The sequence below is a fragment of the Gossypium raimondii genome, chromosome 9, assembly GCF_025698545.1.
Source record: "Gossypium raimondii isolate GPD5lz chromosome 9, ASM2569854v1, whole genome shotgun sequence".
NCBI classification, from domain to species: domain Eukaryota; kingdom Viridiplantae; phylum Streptophyta; class Magnoliopsida; order Malvales; family Malvaceae; genus Gossypium; species Gossypium raimondii.
The window spans coordinates 3,604,437-3,626,029 of record NC_068573.1 but is presented as its reverse complement, the minus strand read 5'-3'; the positions used below and the strand labels follow the sequence as shown (position 1 = coordinate 3,626,029).

General features: G+C 32.0%; 4 protein-coding genes across 9 annotated transcripts; all 4 read left to right on the top strand.

Moving 5' to 3' along the window:
• Positions 1-730: 730 nt before the first annotated feature.
• On the top strand, positions 731-2,131 carry LOC105797390 (exopolygalacturonase). The gene is made up of 4 exons (XM_012627373.2): positions 731-856; positions 924-1,229; positions 1,303-1,818; positions 1,904-2,131. The coding sequence occupies exons 1-4, from the start codon at positions 731-733 to the stop codon at positions 2,129-2,131; spliced, it is 1,176 nt and encodes a 391-aa protein (XP_012482827.1).
• A 2,130-nt stretch (positions 2,132-4,261) lies between these two features.
• On the top strand, positions 4,262-11,889 carry LOC105798181 (uncharacterized). Of its 6 annotated transcripts, none has more exons than XR_001134963.2 (3): positions 4,262-4,615; positions 4,722-4,832; positions 10,803-11,889. XR_001134963.2 is itself a non-coding variant. In XM_012628152.2 (3 exons), exons 1-3 carry the CDS (start codon positions 4,414-4,416, stop codon positions 11,245-11,247), a joined length of 720 nt encoding a protein of 239 aa, XP_012483606.1. In that variant the 5' UTR covers positions 4,262-4,413; the 3' UTR covers positions 11,248-11,874. The 6 variants fall into 6 exon arrangements, 2 of the variants coding, with proteins under 2 accessions (XP_012483606.1, XP_052476367.1); XR_008188494.1 differs by lacking the exon at positions 10,803-11,889 and adding an exon at positions 9,472-10,796 and having other exon boundaries at positions 4,262-4,577; XM_012628152.2 differs by having other exon boundaries at positions 4,262-4,577; positions 10,803-11,874.
• Positions 11,890-15,656: 3,767 nt separating this feature from the next.
• On the top strand, positions 15,657-19,940 carry LOC105798180 (granule-bound starch synthase 2, chloroplastic/amyloplastic). The gene is made up of 8 exons (XM_012628149.2): positions 15,657-16,055; positions 16,850-17,390; positions 17,515-17,579; positions 17,678-17,755; positions 17,861-17,971; positions 18,136-18,180; positions 18,296-18,469; positions 18,732-19,940. The coding sequence occupies exons 1-8, from the start codon at positions 15,756-15,758 to the stop codon at positions 19,686-19,688; spliced, it is 2,271 nt and encodes a 756-aa protein (XP_012483603.1). The 5' UTR covers positions 15,657-15,755; the 3' UTR covers positions 19,689-19,940.
• A 757-nt stretch (positions 19,941-20,697) lies between these two features.
• On the top strand, positions 20,698-21,249 carry LOC128032501 (E3 ubiquitin-protein ligase RING1-like). Its single transcript, XM_052620873.1, has one exon. The coding sequence runs from the start codon at positions 20,698-20,700 to the stop codon at positions 21,247-21,249; it is 552 nt and encodes a 183-aa protein (XP_052476833.1).
• Positions 21,250-21,593: the final 344 nt, after the last annotated feature.

Here is a 21,593-nt window from a genome sequence, read left to right as displayed (position 1 = left end):
TTAAAATTGACCGATTTAAAAGTACATGCACTAAATTGATCAAATAAAATATAAGAACTAAATACACAACTTTCACAAAATACAAAAACTCATCGCAAAATTTAATTATTCTAATTTCAATGAGTTAAAAAAATTAAATCATTGCACAAATGAATTTTGTTTAAAATTAAAAGGTATTGCATGAAGCAACCACTGTAAGCATAAGATCATATGCCAAAATATACAAAATAGTGTTTAAAATACGTGTAAATTATAAATTAAACTTAAAAAAAGTAATTTCAAGGGGCTGAAACATAAAATTTTAAAATTGGGGAAGACTAAGAGTCTTTTGGTAACAAATGAAGAGGAAAGCTAGTCATTTAATGATATTAATAATTTTAATCCATAATATTGCTTCAGTTTAGAAAACTTATCAAACTTTTAAAAATACTTTTAAATTAGGAATGAAAATCACTTATAAATAATTAGATTTAACTTCTTTATATATAAAAATATTTAATTAATGATATAAATTGTCGTTTTTAACTTGATGGCTGGTTCATGATTTATTTACCTTTTTGGACCAATGATTTATTTACTTTTAAATTAGGATAAAATCCTTCCCAAAAATTGATTAACAGTTGATTAAGGAACTTCAATCACGTTAATTAAGATTAATTATAATCACTAAAATTATAAATAACGACATGTAAATGGAACACATTAAACACAAATAGCAATATTCACAATGATGGCTCTCCAAATTGTTTTCTTTTCAATTTTCTTCTTTGTCTCCTTCACTATAGCTCAAGGTGTAAGAACTTTGAATGTTAGAAATTACGGTGCCATTGCTGATGGCCGAACAGACAATAAAAAGGTACCAATATTTTTTATTTCTATTTTTCAATTAAATTATATAATAATATATTCGTCAACATTTTTAGGCTTTTCTTCGAGCATGGAATGACGCTTGCTATCAGAATGGAGGTTCTATAGTTTATATACCTAAAGGAGTGTACATGGTGGGATCAGTTGAATTTGCAGGTCCTTGTAGAGGACCAATAATGTTTTTAATCAGTGGAGATTTAAAGGCTCCAATTGGACCTTATTCCAATGTTGAGAAATGGATAGGGTTTCAACATGTAAATAACTTAATAGTTAAAGGTGGTGGAACATTGGATGGTCAGGGACCTTCTGCTTGGCCTTACAACAAATGTCAAAAGACCAACAATTGTGACCCTCTTCCAATTGTGAGTATAGTTCTTTCAATTTTATCCATTTTTTTTGTTTGGGTATAAATTAAATAATATCTTTTAATTTCAGTCAATTAAATTCGACTTTGTGACAAATTCAAGGATTGAGTCCATAAGATCAGTCAATAGTAAAAATGTTCATCTTGCAATCTACGGTTGCAACAATGTAAACGTGTCGAAAGTCGATTTGTTAGCTCCTGCCGACAGTCCCAACACCGATGGAATCAAGATCAGCCGGTCGGCTGACATTCGAATTACCAACTCTAGAATAAGAACAGGTGATGATTGTATCGCCATCATCTCTGGGAGCTCCAACATTGATGTGTCCTATGTTTATTGTGGTCCTGGACATGGTATCAGCATTGGAAGCCTTGGTAAGTATAAAAATGAAGAGAATGTTAATGGTGTGACTGTAAGAAAATGTACCCTCAATGGAACAGACAATGGTGTTAGAATCAAATCATGGGAATCTCCTTATGCAATCACTGCCTCAAAGTTTTTATTTCAAGACATTTTTATGGAGAATGTTAGAAACCCAATCATTGTTGACCAGACATATTGCCCACACTCTCCATGCAATCAAGAGGTAATTTTAATTAACCATAATTTGGGCTAATTTTCATTATTGATCAAACATAACTTAACGTTGTCTCTCTCGTTCTTTTTTTCAGACAGCTTCTCATGTCCAAATCCAAGATGTTACATATAGGAACATATGGGGAACGTCGAGTTCTCAAGTTGCAGTTTCGTTTGAATGTAGTAAAAAATTTCCATGCAAGAACATAGTGATGACTGATGTTAATTTGGCTATTGTTGGAGGTGAAGGTCCTTTAAAATCTTCGTGTTCATACGTTAAAGGTCGTTCCTTTGGCCGACAAAATCCTCCACCTTGTTTCTAGTTGGATTCTTTAAAGTATTTGTTCGAAGTTATGTGGTTTATTATAATTTCGGTCGTAGGTTTAGCTGGAAAATTTTAGTAAATGTAGCATGTAGCCTTTTTTTTCGTAATAAAAAAATGTATTTGATTTGATATTTTTTATTAGAGATAAATATCAAAATTATCATGAACTTTGATTTAATGTGCAATTTTGTATAAGAACTCGATTTTGTACATGAAATTCTGATTTGATTTAATTTTCACAAATTACTAATAGCATTGCGAATTAGCATTATTTTCCATTGATATATTACATAGATAAATAATTATATTAATTTGATGTGAAAATAAATGTATGTATTTATCCTTTAAATGTGTATACTTAAATCGAAATTAGAGTTTCATATATACATATGAACTACAATTCAAGTTTCATTTATATCAAATTACTCATTATATATGTAAATTTAACATGGTGTTGGAGATTGTTATTCGTTGATAAAGAAGTAAAATTATTAAATTTTGAAATTTTTCATTATCAATTTGAAGTAAATATGTTTGCCAATTTAGAAATCACCATCTTAGGAACAATATATTTATTATGACTAAATCAGTAAACAATCAAGTTAATATGGTAAACCATTATTAAAAATCATAATATATAATTTCTTTTGTTTTTAATTAATTTTAGAAATTATATTTAAAGGTTTAGGTGGTTTTAAAATTTTATAAAATTAAATTAATTTATTAAATATTTTATATTTAAAATAATATATTAATATTGGGTTCTTAAAATTTATTATACATTCTTTTTATTTAATTTTTATTTATTATTTGTCAACTCCTAACCCTATTTATGAAGTTTAAAAAGTGTATTCGCTTTTCTTAAAATAATTATAATTATTATATTTATAATAATCTACTGCCCACATTTGTGAATAAATATGCGGACTGTGCGCTAAGTCTCACCCAAATGAAAACCTCATTTCCCGTCTTAAACTTATTGCCAAATTTGTAAACATTAATGGGAGGAATTTCTGGCACATATATGGATATTAGTATAGGATTATGATGGTTAAGTATATGAATTTTTTTTTAAAAAAAATTAAGATTTAATATCTCTTTTCATCCTTGTACTATAATTAAATTCTTATTTTGATATTTGTACTATTTTTATTAGTTTGGCCCTATATTTTCATTATGTATAGCCCCAAAAAATTTTAAAAGAAAAGAAAAATTAAAAATCATTAAAATTCCTTAAAAATCCTAGAAATATTAAAACTTAGAAAATTATAAAAAAACTTAAAACATCATAATCTATTTTTGAAAATTGTAAATATTTTTAAAATTATACGTATGAGAAACTTAAAAAATAAAAGAAAATCATATTAAAAAATGCATTTGTTTGGAAATTTAGGTTTTTAAAAAAATTAGAATTTATGAATATTTTAAGAATATTATGGGTTTTTTTAAATATTAGGGATTTTTTGCATTTTATGAATTTTTGATATTTTAAAGGAATTTTGTGTTTTTAAGTAAAAATACCATAAAATTATTAAAAGTTCTCATAAAATTCTAAAATTTTCTAAATAAAAAACCTAAATTTCAAACAATTTTTAAAATTTTAAAATTTTTAATTTTTTTGAAGTTTTGTATACTTATAATTTTAAATTTTTATAATTCTCAAAAGAATATTATAATTTTAATTTTTAATAATTTTATGAGTTTTAAATTTTAAAAAATTTATTATTCTTTTGGAACTTCAATGATTTTTTTAGTTTTGTTATATATTTTTAAAATTTTAAGTGAATTTTTCACTTTTTCTTTACATGTGGTAGTGTCATTGGTTGGTTCAATTTTTTAAGGAGAATTTAAGTTTGGGTAACAAGAATTATAAAATTAAAGTGTAGGATTCAAATTGATAACAAAAATAAAGTATAAAAGCTAAACCGATAAAAAGTTTTTTTTTTTTTTTGAGTAAACGATAAAAAGTTATACATATACTAAAGTGATAATTTTTTTTTTCAGCAAAATAGCTGAAATTCATTACTAATGCGTGGCTCAAGGTGGTTGTAAAAAGTCAAATTGACAGATAAAAGAAAAGATGGACCAGCAGAAGATAAACCAATCCGCAAGCATAGCACACAAAAAAAACATCAAATCCATTAAACGCAAAACAAAACCACCCTAAACCAAATACAAAACGTCACAAAATAGAATATCAGCCAAATATTCATCTTCTCCCAGTGTATATCCGCAGTTGAGTCGAAAACGGAAGAAAAAGAAAAGCCTTGAAACCCAGCCATGGAGATTCCTCTGAACCTTCTCCATTTTCAAAGCGTTCCAAAATATCTCAACGGTTTTGAATCCAAACCGTCCAATCCTCAGCCACCATCTTTCGCACCGAATCTGGAGCTCCATCAACCCAGAAACAAGGGATTTGGCGTCCCCTTCCTTCCAATGCCAGGGTATGTGTCGCCCTATTAACTGCTCTAGGAACAAAAATGTAAGAAACTTCCTCAAAATGTCTTTCAAGGATACGGATGCTGTGAGTAATCGGTCTGAGAATAGGTTTGTCCTCCCCTTTTGACTTGAGCTTTGATTATCGACAGAGAATCCTCTTCCAGAAGAAGGCACCTAAAACCCATCTCAAACACAAGCAACAGAGCCCTTTCACACGCCCTAGCTTCAGCAACAAAAGCATCGACAGCGCCTTCAAAAGGGTAAGTACATGCCTTCAAAACCTTTGATAAAAGGTAATTGGGCTGGGAAAAAAGACGCCAAACTTGTTTTGCTAATAAGGCTTTATTAAACAAAAACAGATCCCGAAATCCCGCCCACCAACACACTTAGGCTTGCACAGCGCATTCCAATTACCCCAATGGATACCTTTAGCTGATTTATTATTAGACCATCAGAATTTATTCAAAATGCCCTCTAACTTGCGACATAAAGTTTTTGGCAAAGCAAAACATTGCATAACATATACTGGGATAGCTTGAAGAACTAACTTAATGAATACCTCCTTACCCCCCAATCGAAAGATAGCGCAGACTTCACCCATCAATTGTTTTTCTGAAACGGTCAACAAAATTAGCAAAAGCTCACATTTTCTTCGTTCCAACCATCATTGGTAATCCTAAGTATTTTTCAGGATTTGAAGCTACACGAACACCCAAAATGTTGGTTATGCTCTCCCTTACATTAGAATTCACACTAGCACCAAAATAAATAAGAGATTTATTGAAATTCACCCATTGTCTTGAAACCAACTCATACTCCCGAATAATGTTTCAAACAATATTAACCTCTTCACTTGAGGCATCCCCAAATAGGATACAGTCATCCGCAAAGAAAAAACGGTTAATCGTGAGTCTTTCCCCTCTAATAGGAGCATCCTTCATCAAAGCCTTCTATTTGGCTTCATTAAGTAGTGTAGAGAAACCCTCAGCACATATTAAAAATAGATAATGGCTGGGTGAATCACCCTGTCTTAATCCTCTTGAAGGTGAAAACCACTCACCAGAATTCCCATTGAAGCCCACAGTATAGGAGACAGAACAAACACATCTCATAATGAGAACAATCCAACCAGTGTGAAATTCCAATTAAATCATCATTCCAGCCAAAAAATCTCACTCAACACGATCATACGCTTTACTCATATCAAGTTTAAACGCAAAATTTCATTTTCTACTTTTCTTTTTCATTTTAAGGGAATGTAAAACCTCATAAGCGATTAACACATTATCTGAAATATGTCTTCCTGGGATAAAAGCCCATTGAGCTTCATTAATACAACCTCTCAATATTGCACTCATACGCTCCACCAAGACTTTCGCAATAATTTTATAAACCACGTTGCAAAGGCTTATAAGTCTGAATTGTGAAAGATTTTTTGGTTTCTCAACTTTGGGGATCAAAACAATATGGGTTTTATTAATTTTCCCCATGTCAATTTCACCTTTCAAAACAAATAAACAGTAACTAGAAATTTTAGATCCAACAATATGCCAATACCTCTGATAGAAAGTTGCTGGAAAGCTATCAATTCTAGGAGCCTTCAGAGGTGTCATCGATTTGACAACATGCCCAATATCCTCCTTAGTGAAAGGTTTAAGCAGCTCATCATTCATACTCGTAGTGATTCGCTTCTCCACTAACCCAAACGACCGTTCATCATCACCTGTCTCAGAGGCCGAAAATAAATTTCCAAAATACTTCAAGGCGAGTTGTAGCATCTCCTCAATCGTTGAAAACCAACGTCCATCCTCTCCTTCCAAACCGGTTATCCGATTACGATTTTGGCGCTGAACAGCAACTTTATGAAAATAACTTGTATTCTGATCCCCATTTTTCAACCAGTCGACACGAGATCGTTGCTCCCAAAAAATCTCTTTTTTATCAGCCTCCAAATTAAGACCTAGTTGAACATCCATGATTTCGACTAAAACCTTATCAGGTGGATTCCTGTTATAAAGATCATGTAGTCGTTCTTCTAAATCCAAATGAGTTTTCTTTTGCTTCCTATTTTTGAAATGACTCCAATGTTGAAACGACCCCAATTTCGCAAGCTTAACCATGACACTTCCTAATAAGACATCCCAATTCCTCTCTACCTCCTTCTCAAAAGAATCTTCTAAACACCATTTGGCCTCAAACTGAAAAGGCTTGACCCCATATCGGTGAGCATTCGTTCGCATACCGGTCGTGTCCAAAAGAATCGGACAATGGTCCAAAAATGTATGACTCAAATGTTCCACTTGGTAACTTGGAAAGAGATTCATCCAAGAAAGGTATTAAGCCAAAAGAAAGGTATTAAGCCAACATTACGGTGATACTAAATCTTTGGTTCCTCACTTGGCATATATGTAAAGATGCATGCACAAAGGCATGCAAAAAGTGATAGATAGTTGCATATTATGGTAAAAACAAGGTGGAATGTGGCAACAAACAATCAAACGGACAGTTTGATCATGCAGCATGCTTCTATAATAAATATATAGATAGATGTTCTGCAATATTTCAAAGCAAATTAAAATCTGTAAAACTTCAAAATTGAAGGTTGGGGTGAGGTTTGGATTGAATCGAGTGCAATTTTTTGAGTTAATCAAGTTTAAGAGTCCTATTTTAGCATTCTAATTTGGTTTGAAATTTTTTCGAATCGAATGAAATGAAATGAATCAAGTCAAGTCGAATCGAATCGAGTGAAACTGTTCAAGTTAAATTAAAAAATTAAACATATTAAATTAAAATATTGTTACAGTATAACAAATATTTGAAAAAGTTTTCAAAGCAAAATAAAAAATAAGATACTTTAATATGATAAACTTGAATCATTAATTTATTTAGGTTTCCAAAATTATTACTTTTGAACATTTTAAAATTTCAACTTTCTTTATATATTTTTAGAATTTTATAATCTTTCAAAAAATATAAATTTTGGAACTTTTATAAATATTTTGAATTTTAAAAATTATTTTGAATTGTTTTGTTATTTTTGTTGAGAAGAGATCAACTTACTCATTTTCAAAGTTGGCAGGGACCAAAAGAATATTTACACCAATTTGTTACTCGAGTTATTCGAATTGTAAAATTTAACTCAAACTTGAAACTCGAAATTTGAAATTTTTTTAATTTTTTTCAAGCCAAATCGAGTTTTACTCACCCTTACAACTATGCTATTCAAGAGAGATAGTCAAATTTCACTTTGAGACACGTCAATATAAATTTCACTTTGAGACACGTCAATATGTAACAGTATTTCAAGCAAAGAGAATGCTCAATTTCTATTTTGGATGAACTTGTTTAGGACCAAGGATTTAAATTGCGGTCGCGGCCGCTTTCGGTTGCATTGCGTTTATCACGGTTGCGGTTTCGGACAGTGCCGCTACCGCTATATAACGGCCGCTATTTCGATAACGGACCGCTATTTAAATCCCTGCTTAGGACAACTTGGTTGGGTATTGAAAAGGTTGAAGGTGCTATTTTGGATATTTCAAATCCCTTGGATTATGGAGAATGGATCAAGATAACATTGAAGATATATCTTCAATAATCCTTTTTACGTTAGGTATTTATTATTATATTGTATCTTACTATTTTAGTTTCAAATTTATAAGGGGTTGGATTGTAATTGATCTAGTATGTTAACAAGTTTTGAAACTCTTATATATTTGATAAACTTGTATGGGTTTTTTTACTGAGTATTGTGAGCACTTATTTGTTCATTGAGGAACATATTTTTGTGAGTACATTTGAGATAGTAAATAAGTTTTAATGCTTTACTGCCTAGAGAACTTAAAAGTGAGTGATCTAGATCTTTAGGTACAAAAGTGAGGTTGTTATATTAGAGTGTAATAAAACTTTAATCACTTGTTGTATTAAGATTAAAGATAATATATTTACGCATTAAGTTAGGCTCCGTAGAATAAAGAAACCAAACTACATAAACAACTTGTGTTATTGTTTTCTCTGCTCTTATTGCAATGTCTCCTTTAATGGCCACTGCAACCATCACTTCCATTTGGTATCTGAATCTCTCACTTAACTTATATTTCCCAGTGTTGTTAATTGCTAGATATGGAATAATCTTCAATTGCTCATCCCTCTCTGTTGGAGGGTTCTAACTACTCTTATTAGAGGGCAAGAATGAAAGCCTTCATCAAGTCCACTGATGAGAAAAGCATGGGACTTAGTCCTCACTAGATGGTAAACACCTATGATTGAGATAGAAATAGGAAGAACTCCTAAGTTTGCATTGGGCATCAAAGTATATAAGTCATGCATACATAGTTCATCATCCATTCAGGGTTAAGGTATGCCACACTATGAATGTCACAAGTGAATAAACCCATAAACGGATCTAGGATCTACTCTACTTTGGTCTTGTCTAATGTACTGTCAGTCTAGTTAGTCACATCTATGTTTCTATTTTTTGGAAGTCATTCACTTCGATGCTCAACACAAAGTATCTCTCCAATTGGACTTAATAGACGACATATCAATCTTTCAATCAGTTTGTTCATTTTTTATTAGTCTGAGGTCATATTTAGGTTTATCTACTAATACAAGTTGTCTTTCCGTATTACAATCCAACCACGTAACTTCTTATTATTAGTTAAACATTAGATAACTAGTGAGCCAATATTTACTTCCGATTTGCTTTACCTGCAAAAAATTGTTAAGATCAATATACAAAGACTATCAATGTAATCAATGTATATTTTTTTAAATCAATTTGTTTGAAAAATATAAGTCTACATAGATGAAAATACTACACTTAGGGCACTTGATCAAACACATTTTGCAAATGTCAATTCTAAAACTCTTTATACTATCTTTTGTGTGTCGATGTACAAGAATTTAAGAGGACTTCGAAGTGGACAACTACAAAGGAAGCATGGGACGTCCTAGAAACTATTCATGAAGGCCTCAACATAGTAAAACGATTTAAAATGTAAATCTTAACCACTAATTTTGAAACCTTGAGAATGTAATATTTAGAAACTATTGGTGATTTTTATGCAAAGCTTTATGATATGTCGAAGTTCGCTTTAAAAGAAGACTATTTGAACTCAAAATTGGTTAAAAAAGTGTTGAGGTCATTCTCGGAGAGGTTTGCCATCAATGTACTTTCATTCAGAAGGAAGAAGATATAGATAGCATGAGGATTGATGAACTAATAGGATCTCTGCAAACCTTTGAGATGGCTTTAAATGAAGTTAATGAAGCAAAGCCGATGGAGAAAGGAGTATTGTTTTGCAAGTGACATATGCAATGACCAACTCCATTATAATTGAAGATCTTCAAAAACAAATGTTTTGCGTACTCAGAACTTTAACAAAGTGTTCAAGAAGCGGTCCAAAAGATCGAAGAAATTGAGGTTACCAAAAACATTCCCAAGAATAAATTCAAAGGAGTGATTATCAAAAAAGGGGCCAACGGAGAGAAGAAGAAAGAACTCTAATGCCATGAGTGTCATGGGTTTGGGTAAATCCAGGCTAAGTGTGCTAACACTATAACGAAAAAGAAGAAATTATTGTATGTGACCCGAAACAATGAAGATTCCACCAACAATTTTGATTCTAATGAAACCATGTCAGCTATTTAGAATTAACCTACTCCTTAATCCGTCAAGGACATTCATGAGTTCCTCAGGTTGGTGAGTTATTATAGACGCTTTATTCACCATTATGCAGCAATTGCTAAGACTATGAGAAACTTTATTAAGAAAGACAATTTCAACAAACCTTTCACTATTGAGACTGATGCATCATGGAGGTGTTGTCTTATCACAAGATTGTCACCCGATTGCCTTCTTTAGCCAGCAACTTAGTAGCCGAATGCAATTAGCATTTACTTACTTATAGGAGATGTATGCCATCACTCAAGCAGTAGCGAAGTGGCATCAATATTTTTTGGGAGGCAAATTCACTATAGTCATTGATCAACAACCACTTTAAAACCTTACTGAACAGTTTATTTAAACTTCAGACCAACAAAAGTGGCTTGAAAATTTGATTGGCTATGATTTTGATATTGTTTATTGTTCCAGCAAGTAGAACAGTGCAATAGATGCTCTTTCCAGAGTCTAGAAATCTCAATTTCTTGCTTCATCTCGTGTTGAATTTGATATTGTGGTGGATTTAAACACCATTAACAAAGATCACCTCAAATTACTTGCCTTGCAGCAACGTTTGTTACATGATCAGCAGGGCCTTCCTAACTTTACATTCAAGGATGGTCTTTAAAGGAATTTCCATGGATTTGATTATTGGGTTACCAGCATTCAAAGGCAAAACTATCATCATGGTGATATTTTATCAGCTCTCCAAATATGGACATTTCTTCGGTTTACTGTCTAACTTTTCTAGTGCATCCGTAGTTATATTTGTGACAGATTTTGTTCAACTTCATGGCATACCTGTTGAAATTAGGACAATTGAGTTATGGCGAGAACTTCATCGTCTACAAGGCACAACATTTATCACCAGCATGGATTACCACCCGCAAGCTGGCGACCAAAATAACGCTCTTTACAATGTTATGTTGCGGATTGTCCCGCCACTTGGAAACAAATATTACCATGGGTCGAATATTGGTATAACACGACCTACAAAACCTCTGCTCAAATAACTACGTTTGAGATTTTATATGGTCACCCTCCACCTACATGATTCGAGTGTTAATGCATTAGTCGAAAACTACATTTTAGATCGCGATAAAGTTCTCTCCTTGCTTAAACAGAATTTGAGGAAATCTTTGGCTGATCGACGTAGACAAGAGGTTCATTTTGAGGAAGGAGATTGGGTTTATATGAAACTTCAGCCTTTTAGTTAGAATTCGATTCACCTACAGCACCATCACAAGCTCAGCAGAAGGTACTCCGACCCCTATTATACACAAGTTGGAGCTTTCGGATTCTACTCATATTCTTTCTCTTTTTCATGTTTGATTGCTCTGCAAGTCACACCATTAGATTTGGTTGATTCTATTTTCACATTGATTTTGCAACCAGCTACAGTTCTTGATTAAAGGCTAGTCATTCAGAGCAATGACTTATTCAGTGGGAGGGACTTCCAGTTACTGATCCAACAATTTCCTAACTGGAATCTTGCAGACAGGTTCTTGTTGGTGGAGGGAGTATTGTTATGACTATATATTCAGAATAACAGCAATAAAAATCGGATAAATTTCTTTACATTTTCTTTGTTTTCTTAATTGCATTTACAATTCACTGAAAACTTTAATAGAATATTTCGTAAATAATCCTGCTTATAATCGTTTTTAAGTTAAATAAATGAATATGAATAAAATTTTAAGACTCGTTTATCAAACATGAACAAAGCATGTTCAATTCATTTTTGTTCACGAGCAAACTTATTTCAATCTAATTAAAATATTGTTTATTATTCAATTATTAATATCAATATTATTTTACTTTATTTATTTATATTATTTATATTTAGAATAATGTTTTTCAACTTTTAAATAAATGTAGTCGAAACTTCTCTTGTATCATTCGATTTTCAACATTAGTGAATTGTTTTTCTTCCCTGTCCATGGTTTTTACCCGAAAGGGTTTTTACATAAAATCTGTATGTTTTATTTTTCATTATTATTGTTTTGCGATTGTTCTATATTGCCATATTGACGTTCAGTTTTAACAACTATAGTATCTAATATCAACGTTACAGTTGTTTTTACACTAACCGTAAATAAACGTACTGCCCATCGAAATTCACTCTTGATGTTCACAAACATATTTATTTAATTCAAACAAATAGATATACACATAATTTTAAATAAGTCAACATCATAAGAGCGGTGGTGTGGTTACAACTATGAAAGTTTATAAAATGATCATCCAATTATTTGATTTTTAGACGGAACAATTTTTAAAATTGGCATACTAGTAATTTTAACCCTAAACATTTATACATGGTCTTAATCTTGATTTTTAGTTTTTTAATATTTTCTTTTCTTTGTGAACCTTTCACTTAAAAAGCTAAAAAATAAATTTAACAACTAAATTTGATAAAAAATACCAAAAAAGAAACACAAAAAATTTAATATAATAATTTCCATCTTTTCTCATTCTTTAAAATTAACCCTTAATATCACAAATAAAAGTAAAACCAAAAGAAAAAGAAAAAGAAAACTAAATTACACAATGTGTAAATAGTGAAGGTTAATTTTTATGATCAAAAGTAAATTGATATAATGTATAAATGTTGAAGGTTTAAAGTTGTATTAATACTAATTTTAAAAGCTATCAAATTATCTCCCGTTAATAATTTAGTGATTAATGATCGAATTTCTTTGAATAATTACGTGATAATGATTGAATAACTAGGGAACGAAAATGGTGGTTTAACAAGGGTGTTGCAAAGAATCTCTTTTGTCTGTATACAATGATTGATAATATTATCTCTAAAACAGAGAAACCTAAACAAGATTGGATGCAGAAGAGGACTGCTTGCTTGTGGTCCATCTTCTTCTTTTCCAGCTGATTTTACGGTTCTCCTTTAACCTCAAATCTTCTCCTCATATCTAATGGAAGGCTCAGATTTTGCACATATGTTTAAAACCAACTATAGCTCAAATTGGGTCAATTCAAATTTTAAAATATTTGGATTTTTTAATTGTGTTGATATGTTTTATTTAAATTATTTAAATTCAAGTCACTTTAATAATGTTGGTTTCTTTTTGGGGCCGCTGTCCACGTGTCTTAGCTGCATGCATATATATAATTTTTTAGGGTAATTTTTATTTTACTCGTTGATAGATATTAATCTATCGTTATAATTGTTAATTTATCATTTGGAGTTCACTAATCAAACTTTTAAAAAATGGTTTAAGAAAATTATTTGGAATTTAATAGAAGATTTTAAATGGTTTAAGAAATTAAGGTAAAAAAAAATGATTGGTGGGGAAAGAGTGATTAGAACTTGTTCCTGGTCTTAAACCCACGTTTTTAAATTGTGGTGAAAAGAGACCCATTACTTTTGTCATAAACAGAGATCTTTTTCCTAGGAAAATGAATTGAACTCCAACTCCCATCACAACCCACAAAAGGTTCTTAATGAATTGATTGAATAAAAATTGACGAGTTTTTTTTTATATGTTTTTATAAATAAAAAATTCAAAACTCAAAAATCATAAATCACACAATTAGTTAATAAATAATGGGTAAGTTTTTATTTTGGTCATTTAATTAAAAATTACAATTTAGTCATTGAACTATTCGAAAATTTTCATTTAAGTCGTTGAACTTGGAGGTGAGCAAAACTCGATTCGATTTAAAAAAATCGAAAAAGTTTCAAATTTTTAGTTAATCGAATTATTCAAGTTATTCAAATTATTCTAGTCAACTCGAATAAGTATTTCGAATTGAATTTTACAATTCAAATAACTCGAATAATTCGAATAACAGATAGGTATAAATATCCTTTCGGTCCTTGTCAAGTTTGAAAATGAGCAAATCAATCTCTCTCTTAACAAAAGTTATAAAAAATTTAAAATAATTTTCAAAATTTAAAATATTTATTTTTTAAAATATATATAAAATTTAAAAGACATTCTAAAAATATATAAAGAAAGTTAAAAATTAAAATTTTCTAGAATAATAATTTTGATGACCTAAATAAGTTAATTAATCATTCAAGTTTATCATACTAAATTATTTTTTATTATTTGCTTTAAAAAGTTTTCAAATATATATGGTTTTTAATTTATGTGGTCTAACATGGAATTAGCTATATTGTAATAAGATTTTATTTTGACATGTTTTATTTATTTTAATTTAACTAGAATAATTTCATTCAATTCGACTCAATTCGAAAAAAAATTCAAATCGAGTTAGGATGATAAAATAGATTTCGTCAACTCGATTAATTCGAAATTTTTTCATCCATCGAATGCTTACCTCTAATTAAACTATTTAAAAAATTTTATTTAAATCAGTGGGTTGTTAAGTTTTGCCAGTGAACTCCAAGCAACAATTCGACAATCAGTACAGTAGATCAATATTTATTGATAAGTAAAAGAACACACCTTAGATCCAAGTCAATCTGACGGTCAGTGTCGAAAATCGAAAAAAAAACTATTTGGATTTTGGTTCGAAAATTCATACATTTTAAAGTTGTTTTATGAAGAAAAAAAGCTAAACTGTATAAGAGAAAGGGAAAAAGAGCTTTCGATTGGTGTAGCTAGTGCGAACAAAGAAAGCCATATAGCATTGATTTTAACAGGCCAATGGCTAAAATGAAAACTTTTGAATAGTTCAATGACCAAATTGTAACTCTTTAGTTAAGTGACCAAAACAAAAGCTTACCCATAGTTCAGTGACTAATGGTGTAGTTTACTAATAGTAAAATTGGATTTCTAATGACATAATAGTAAATTTAGCCCTTAACATTTACATTTTTTTATCAATTTGACTCTTATTTTTTAGCTAAATTTGACTATTAACATTTTAAAATAGCCAAATCATTTTTTTAACGAAAATGATGATTAACTAGTTACAAAAATTAGTTCATAGAATTTCAAAATTAAAAAAATAGAATAACTAAAAACAATCCAATTAGAGAGCATGGACAAAATCTCTAACTTTACGCATAAGACAAGACTAATAATATAATTTAACCAAGCAGATTTAAGTTGAGGAGTGAAATTTCAAATTTTAAAAATTACAGATACTAAATCGGCAACCAACACAAAGTAGAGGGTCTAATTGCAGACATAGACTTTATATTAATTACTTTAAAAATATTAAATTAAACCGATAACAGAAAATTTCATCAACCTCTCATCTGTTTTCTCACAATCATGGCCCAAAACCAGATCAGTAGCAAAGCAAACTTCCTAATATCTGTTCCCAATTTCTCAGCTAATTTGAACCTCAAAAAAAGAGAAAATATAAATAGAAAAACATTTTATCCTCCATGATTTCCAAATTCTTGGGACCCACTTAAAGAACAACACAGATTTTCCTGTTTAATTTCCATGGTTTTTTTTTCACTCAATTTTTTTGATGTACAAAAAAAAAAAAAACCATACCTTTCCACTATATATAATTTTCCCATTCACCCATTTTCTCCAAAATTTTGTTGTAATTGCTAAGGATTCGTTAGTTTGAAAAAATGGCTTCCATTGGTAATAGTTGTTCTTCACCATTTATAATTGAAAGAAATGGAGAAAGTAAAGCTTTTGTTTTTTCAACTTTTAGGTCAAGAAAGATGAAGACTTTGGGTGTTGTGAATGGTGGGGTTTCTTTGTTTTATAACAAAGGGAAACAGCTTTCTAGATTTAAGCCTTTGAGAGTAGCTAGTACTGGGGATGCTGTTGGTCTTGGTGATGGTGATGACTCTGAAAATTCACTTCAGGCTACCATTGAAAAGAGCAAGAAAGTTCTTGCCATGCAAAGAGACCTACTTCAACAGGTACCCCTTTCTTTCTTAATTTCTTTTTTTTTTTTTTTTTTTGTAAATCGTGTTTCTTTTGGATTAAAATTTTGTGTTATATATATATATATATTTCAAAGTGATTCATTCTTTGTTTACTTTATTGAATGTGGACTTTGTAACTATTACCTTTTGCAGCAAAGAAAGATAAAGAAACTTGGGGTTAGGGAATTATAGCTATCAATCTTTCTGGACTTACCAATTTTTTAAGGGATCAAAAAATAAAATATCTGTAATAGCCAGTAAGTCTCTGTAGATTAGTTCAAGAGATAGGGTTCCATTGGAATCTGCCATTTCATATTACTCAACAAGCTTTTAGATTACAAAGTTACATTCATAAAGGGTATTCTTTTACTGCTCTGTGGTGTCTGAAATATATATATATTTACTCAGAATCGGAAATGTCATTGCGGAACCGGTATCTGTTTTTCCGGTATTGAACTCCTTAGATTACTATTGAAGTGTTAGATTACTTGTACATTAACAAGCATTTGGTATTTTTGGTTCTTGGTGCCTATCAATCTATTTCTTGGCTCATTCGGCATTGTGGACTCTGAACTTCATGTTGCTATGGTCGTTGAAATTTTGGTGATGAAAACCTTTTAGCACTTGCAATCATATTAAACATCAACTAGCTTTATGAATGATAAAATTTTCGATGTTTAAGATATTATGAGTCAACTCTTGCCTTTCAAGAGCTATAAGCGCTTGCTGATTTGGTTAGTGAAAATTGAAACCTTAGTGATGTTATTGATTTTCTATATCCATGGCAGATTGCTGAAAGAAGGAAACTGGTTTCGTCCATAAAAGGTAGTGTTACCGACCAAGATGAAGATGAAGATGAAGATGAAGATGAAGATTTTAGTACAGGGGATAGCTCTCTTCCCAATCCAGATCTTACTTCTAGAAGCTATAACAGAGTGGATGTAGTGAATAATGGTAGCATTCCTTCAAGCAGTCATGTTAATTCAACTACGAAGAATGAATCAAAGATTCTACCTTCAGTTGAAGTCCAAGAGAAACCGGAACTATATTTTGCTCCTGAAAAGGCTTCCTCTAATAATGGTTCTATCAAACAATCCAAAACCATTGATTCTAAAGCATTTAAGTCTGATGTGCTTCCTTCTTATCTCTCGAGTTCCAAAGCCCAAGTTACAGACGAAGAGGAAGAAAGTTCAACTGAAGCAGACTCGAAAGAGGCTGCTGAGGTAGATGATGCTGCAGTTGAAGATGAAAAACCCCCGCCGCTAGCTGGTGTAAATGTCATGAATATTATATTAGTAGCAGCAGAATGTGCCCCATGGTCTAAAACAGGTAATATACCATTTGATAGATAATCCGAGGTGGCAGTCTCTCTTTTCTGTTCTTAATAGGCAGGCATCGTATAACTTGTCCATCCTTCATAATGTAATTGGAGGCTAATGTGTTGTTATTATAGGTGGGCTAGGAGATGTTGCTGGTTCTTTGCCAAAGGCTTTGGCTCGACGTGGACACAGGGTTATGGTAATATTTTGTATCTTTGTTCCCAATGATCAACCTAGGGATGGCTATGGCACTTACTTAATATGGCTTTGTACCATTTTTTTTTTTTTTTTGCTTAGGTTGTGGCACCTCGATATGCTAATTATGCTGATTCTCAAGATACCGGAGTTCGAAAGAGGTACAAGGTAAATGGTCAGGTAAGACAGTGCTATTGCATATTGTCGCAAATTACTTAGCTTTTGGTTGCTAAACAAAATCGGGTAATCCTACAGCATAATCTTCTCATGTTATGTTATTTGCAGGAGCTGGAAGTATCCTATTTCCAAGCCTATGTAGATGGTGTTGATTTTGTTTTCATGGATAGTCCCATGTTTCAGAGTATGCAGAATAACATATACGGAGGAAACCGACTGGTAGAATGTCTTTTATCGTGCTTTGTTAACATCTTATATTAGTGTGATTGGCTGGTTGTAGTCTATGTTACACGAATTCAAGTGTGAGGTTGGATACCAGCATGTTTCCAACATGGCTATGTTCAAATATTTTGATTTTAATTAACTTTAGTCTTGTGGTGCAGGATATTTTGAAGCGCATGGTATTGTTTTGCAAAGCAGCAGTTGAGGTACGATTACTAGATTGCCTAAGAATATGTAGAAATTGACTTATTTTAGTAGAGTCGAATATTGATTATATCTTAGTAGTGTCGTAAAGTGAAGAAGTCGGTTTATTTTTTTCAGGTTCCTTGGCATGTTCCTTGTGGAGGTGTCTGTTATGGAGATGGTAATCTGGTTTTCATTGCTAATGATTGGCATACAGCCTTGTTGCCAGTGTACTTGAAAGCATATTATCGGGACAATGGTTTGATGTCCTTCACGAGATCCGTTCTTGTTATCCATAATATTGCTCACCAGGTTTGTCCTTTTGATGATTCTCTCGTTGCAATCTTTTATAGTAAAAACAGATTCGGATCATTGGTATTTTTGCTTTGCATTTCATGAAAATGAAACTGATTCCCAAGTGTATTCACTTTTTTATCTCTAAACATTTTTGCATCGGAATGCATGATTAATAACCAAAAAGTGGAAAGATTCGAGCTATGTTCCTTGGGCTCGGGCTTGAGTGTTGTATTTGCGTATACATCCAACAGAAGTATGTTTGAATATTTGAATCCAGGGTCGGGGGCCTGTGGAGGATTTCAGCTATGTCGATCTACCAGAACACTACATGGACCTTTTCAAGTTATATGATCCGATTGGAGGTGATCACTTCAATATCTTTGCGGCCGGACTAAAGACGGCTGACCGAGTAGTCACTGTTAGCCATGGATATTCTTGGGAGCTTAAAACTGCAGAAGGTGGTTGGGGTTTGCACAGGATCATAAACGAAAATGATTGGAAGTTGAGGGGAATAGTCAATGGAATCGATACAAAGGAATGGAATCCACAATACGATATTCACCTCAAATCCGATGGTTATACTAACTACTCCTTGGAAACACTGCAAACCGGTAAACCTAAATGCAAGGCCGCGCTACAAAAGGAGCTCGGGTTGCCAGTTCGCGAAGATGTCCCACTGCTCGGCTTTATCGGGAGACTAGATCAACAAAAAGGTGTTGATCTAATTGCCGAGGCAATTCCCTGGATGATAGGCCAAGATGTGCAATTAGTCATGTTAGGCACCGGCAGACCTGACCTAGAACAGATGCTTAGACAGTTTGAAAACGAACATCGTGACAAAGTAAGAGGATGGGTAGGGTTTTCCGTAAAGACAGCTCACCGTATAACAGCCGGGGCTGATATTTTACTCATGCCATCAAGATTTGAACCTTGTGGTCTAAACCAACTATATGCTATGAACTATGGAACAATACCGGTTGTCCATGCAGTCGGTGGACTGAGAGACACAGTGCAGCAGTTCAATCCGTTTGAAGAGTCTGGGGTCGGGTGGACATTCGACAGTGCGGATGCAAGCAAGTTGATACATGCATTAGGTAACTGTTTGTTGACATATCGGCAGTATAAAACAAGTTGGGAAGGGTTGCAAATACGGGGAATGAAGCAAGATTTGAGCTGGGACAATGCAGCTGAGAAGTATGAGGAAGTGCTTGTTGCAGCCAAATATCAGTGGTGAGAGCTCTGTTTGGTCTGATTGAACCCTCTTATCACCTTTTTACCACAAAATTTTGGGTCTTGTTTTCAAATGTTGTATTAATGTTGTATTCCTAGTTATTTGCTCTCTTTTTTGTTGTGCATGTATTGTATCTAACATTGCCAGGGTTCATAGTTAGTCCATAATGCCAGGTTTACTGTCTTTATTTTTTCAAAATTTATTAAATAATGTATTTTTATTTTATATAATTAATGTAAAATAATATTATGTGAATTTACACTTATTTTTTGATAATTAGAATATTACAACAACAATAAGATCAAACCGTAGAACTATGAATGGAAATAATAAGCAATTCTAACATTTTGAAGCTTTTTTTTATCCTAATCGGAGTATCTATTGTCGATAGTAGTAGTAGTAGTGACTAGTATAAAATTATAACTAAATATTTTTAAAGTATAATGAATGGATAATTTAACATGGATATAGAGGACAACTAGTTTGATTCTCGTGTGATATATTTAATATGAAATATATTTTAATTCTTTATTTTATTTAAAATAATGTTTGACAATATTAACCAAATGGATTAATTACTCCTATTTGGATTAAGATTAAAATTTTAAAACTAAAATTGATTGAAGTAAATATAAAGATTAAATCCACAACTTTTACAAAATATAAAACTAATAAAATTGGTCAAATATATATTTTGGATAAATTACACCATTAAACACTAAATTTTAAGTCCTTTAACTAAAAAAGTTACAATTTGATTACTAATTATTTAAAAAATTTAAGGCCATAAATGAGTCAAAAATAAGAGAAAATACATGAATAAAATAGAAACTTCTAGAATCTATTTTACGTAATTTCATATACGAAATCATCAAACATCCTGGAATCCCGAACTTTCCAGGCTTTTCGATTCCTTTTATAAAAATCTTCTCTTCCTTCACATTTTTTTTCAATTCAAAGTTTTCTCTTTCTTCTTCTTAGAGATTCTTTAAGCTTCTCTGATTTTCCTAGTATGGCGGAAGCTCCTACGCCGACCCAACAGCCTCGTCCTGTCGTTTACGTAGTTTTCCAGATCGGCGGCGTAGGAGTCGTCAGCGAAAATAAACTTGGGCCGGCGCCAGCTTCCAAAGATTCCATAGAAGCAATGCCGAGGATAAAAGTGAAAGAGAGTGGCAATGATTGTTGTGTTTGTTTGGAAGAGTTCGAAGTTGAAGAAGAAGCAAGGGAGATGCCATGTAAGCATGTGTTCCATTCGGGTTGTATTCAGAAGTGGCTGTTGATCCATGGGTTATGCCCGGTTTGTCGATTCTTGATGCCGCCTGAGACGGCTGAAATAGGAGGTGGTGAGGGTAATGGTGGCCGGCGAAGAATGGAGGGTGGGGAGATCAATGGTTTGGAAATTGTACAGTCGGTTTTTGCTTTTGCTAGCTTGGCTAGCATGATGGGTATGATGGGTTGGGGTCGGGCTTTCCGTCAACCTGATTCGGGTCAAGTTGATGATGATAGGTCTTCCAATTGCAACACGGATGATACGCCTTCCAATTGCAACACGGATAGCAATTGACACATACTTTTTTTTCTGCATTGTACCTAAAGAAATATTTTATAACCCACTAAATTGTAAATAAAGTAAAAAAGAATTTATTTACTGTACTTTCGTAACTTATCTAAAAGCATATATTTGATAATTGAATTTTTTTAATCTAGTTGCTACTTAATTTGTATTTCATCATCTCACTTAATATTGACGTGAGATTGATAATCATGATAGTCATGATGGCGTTAACTTTTCTAATACATCCTAATTTAAAAATATATAAATTAGAAAATTTTCATATCAGTATTTAAATCCATTCAACCTTTTGAACCAAATTCTCAAACAACCATAATCATAGTGGATTGAAATGA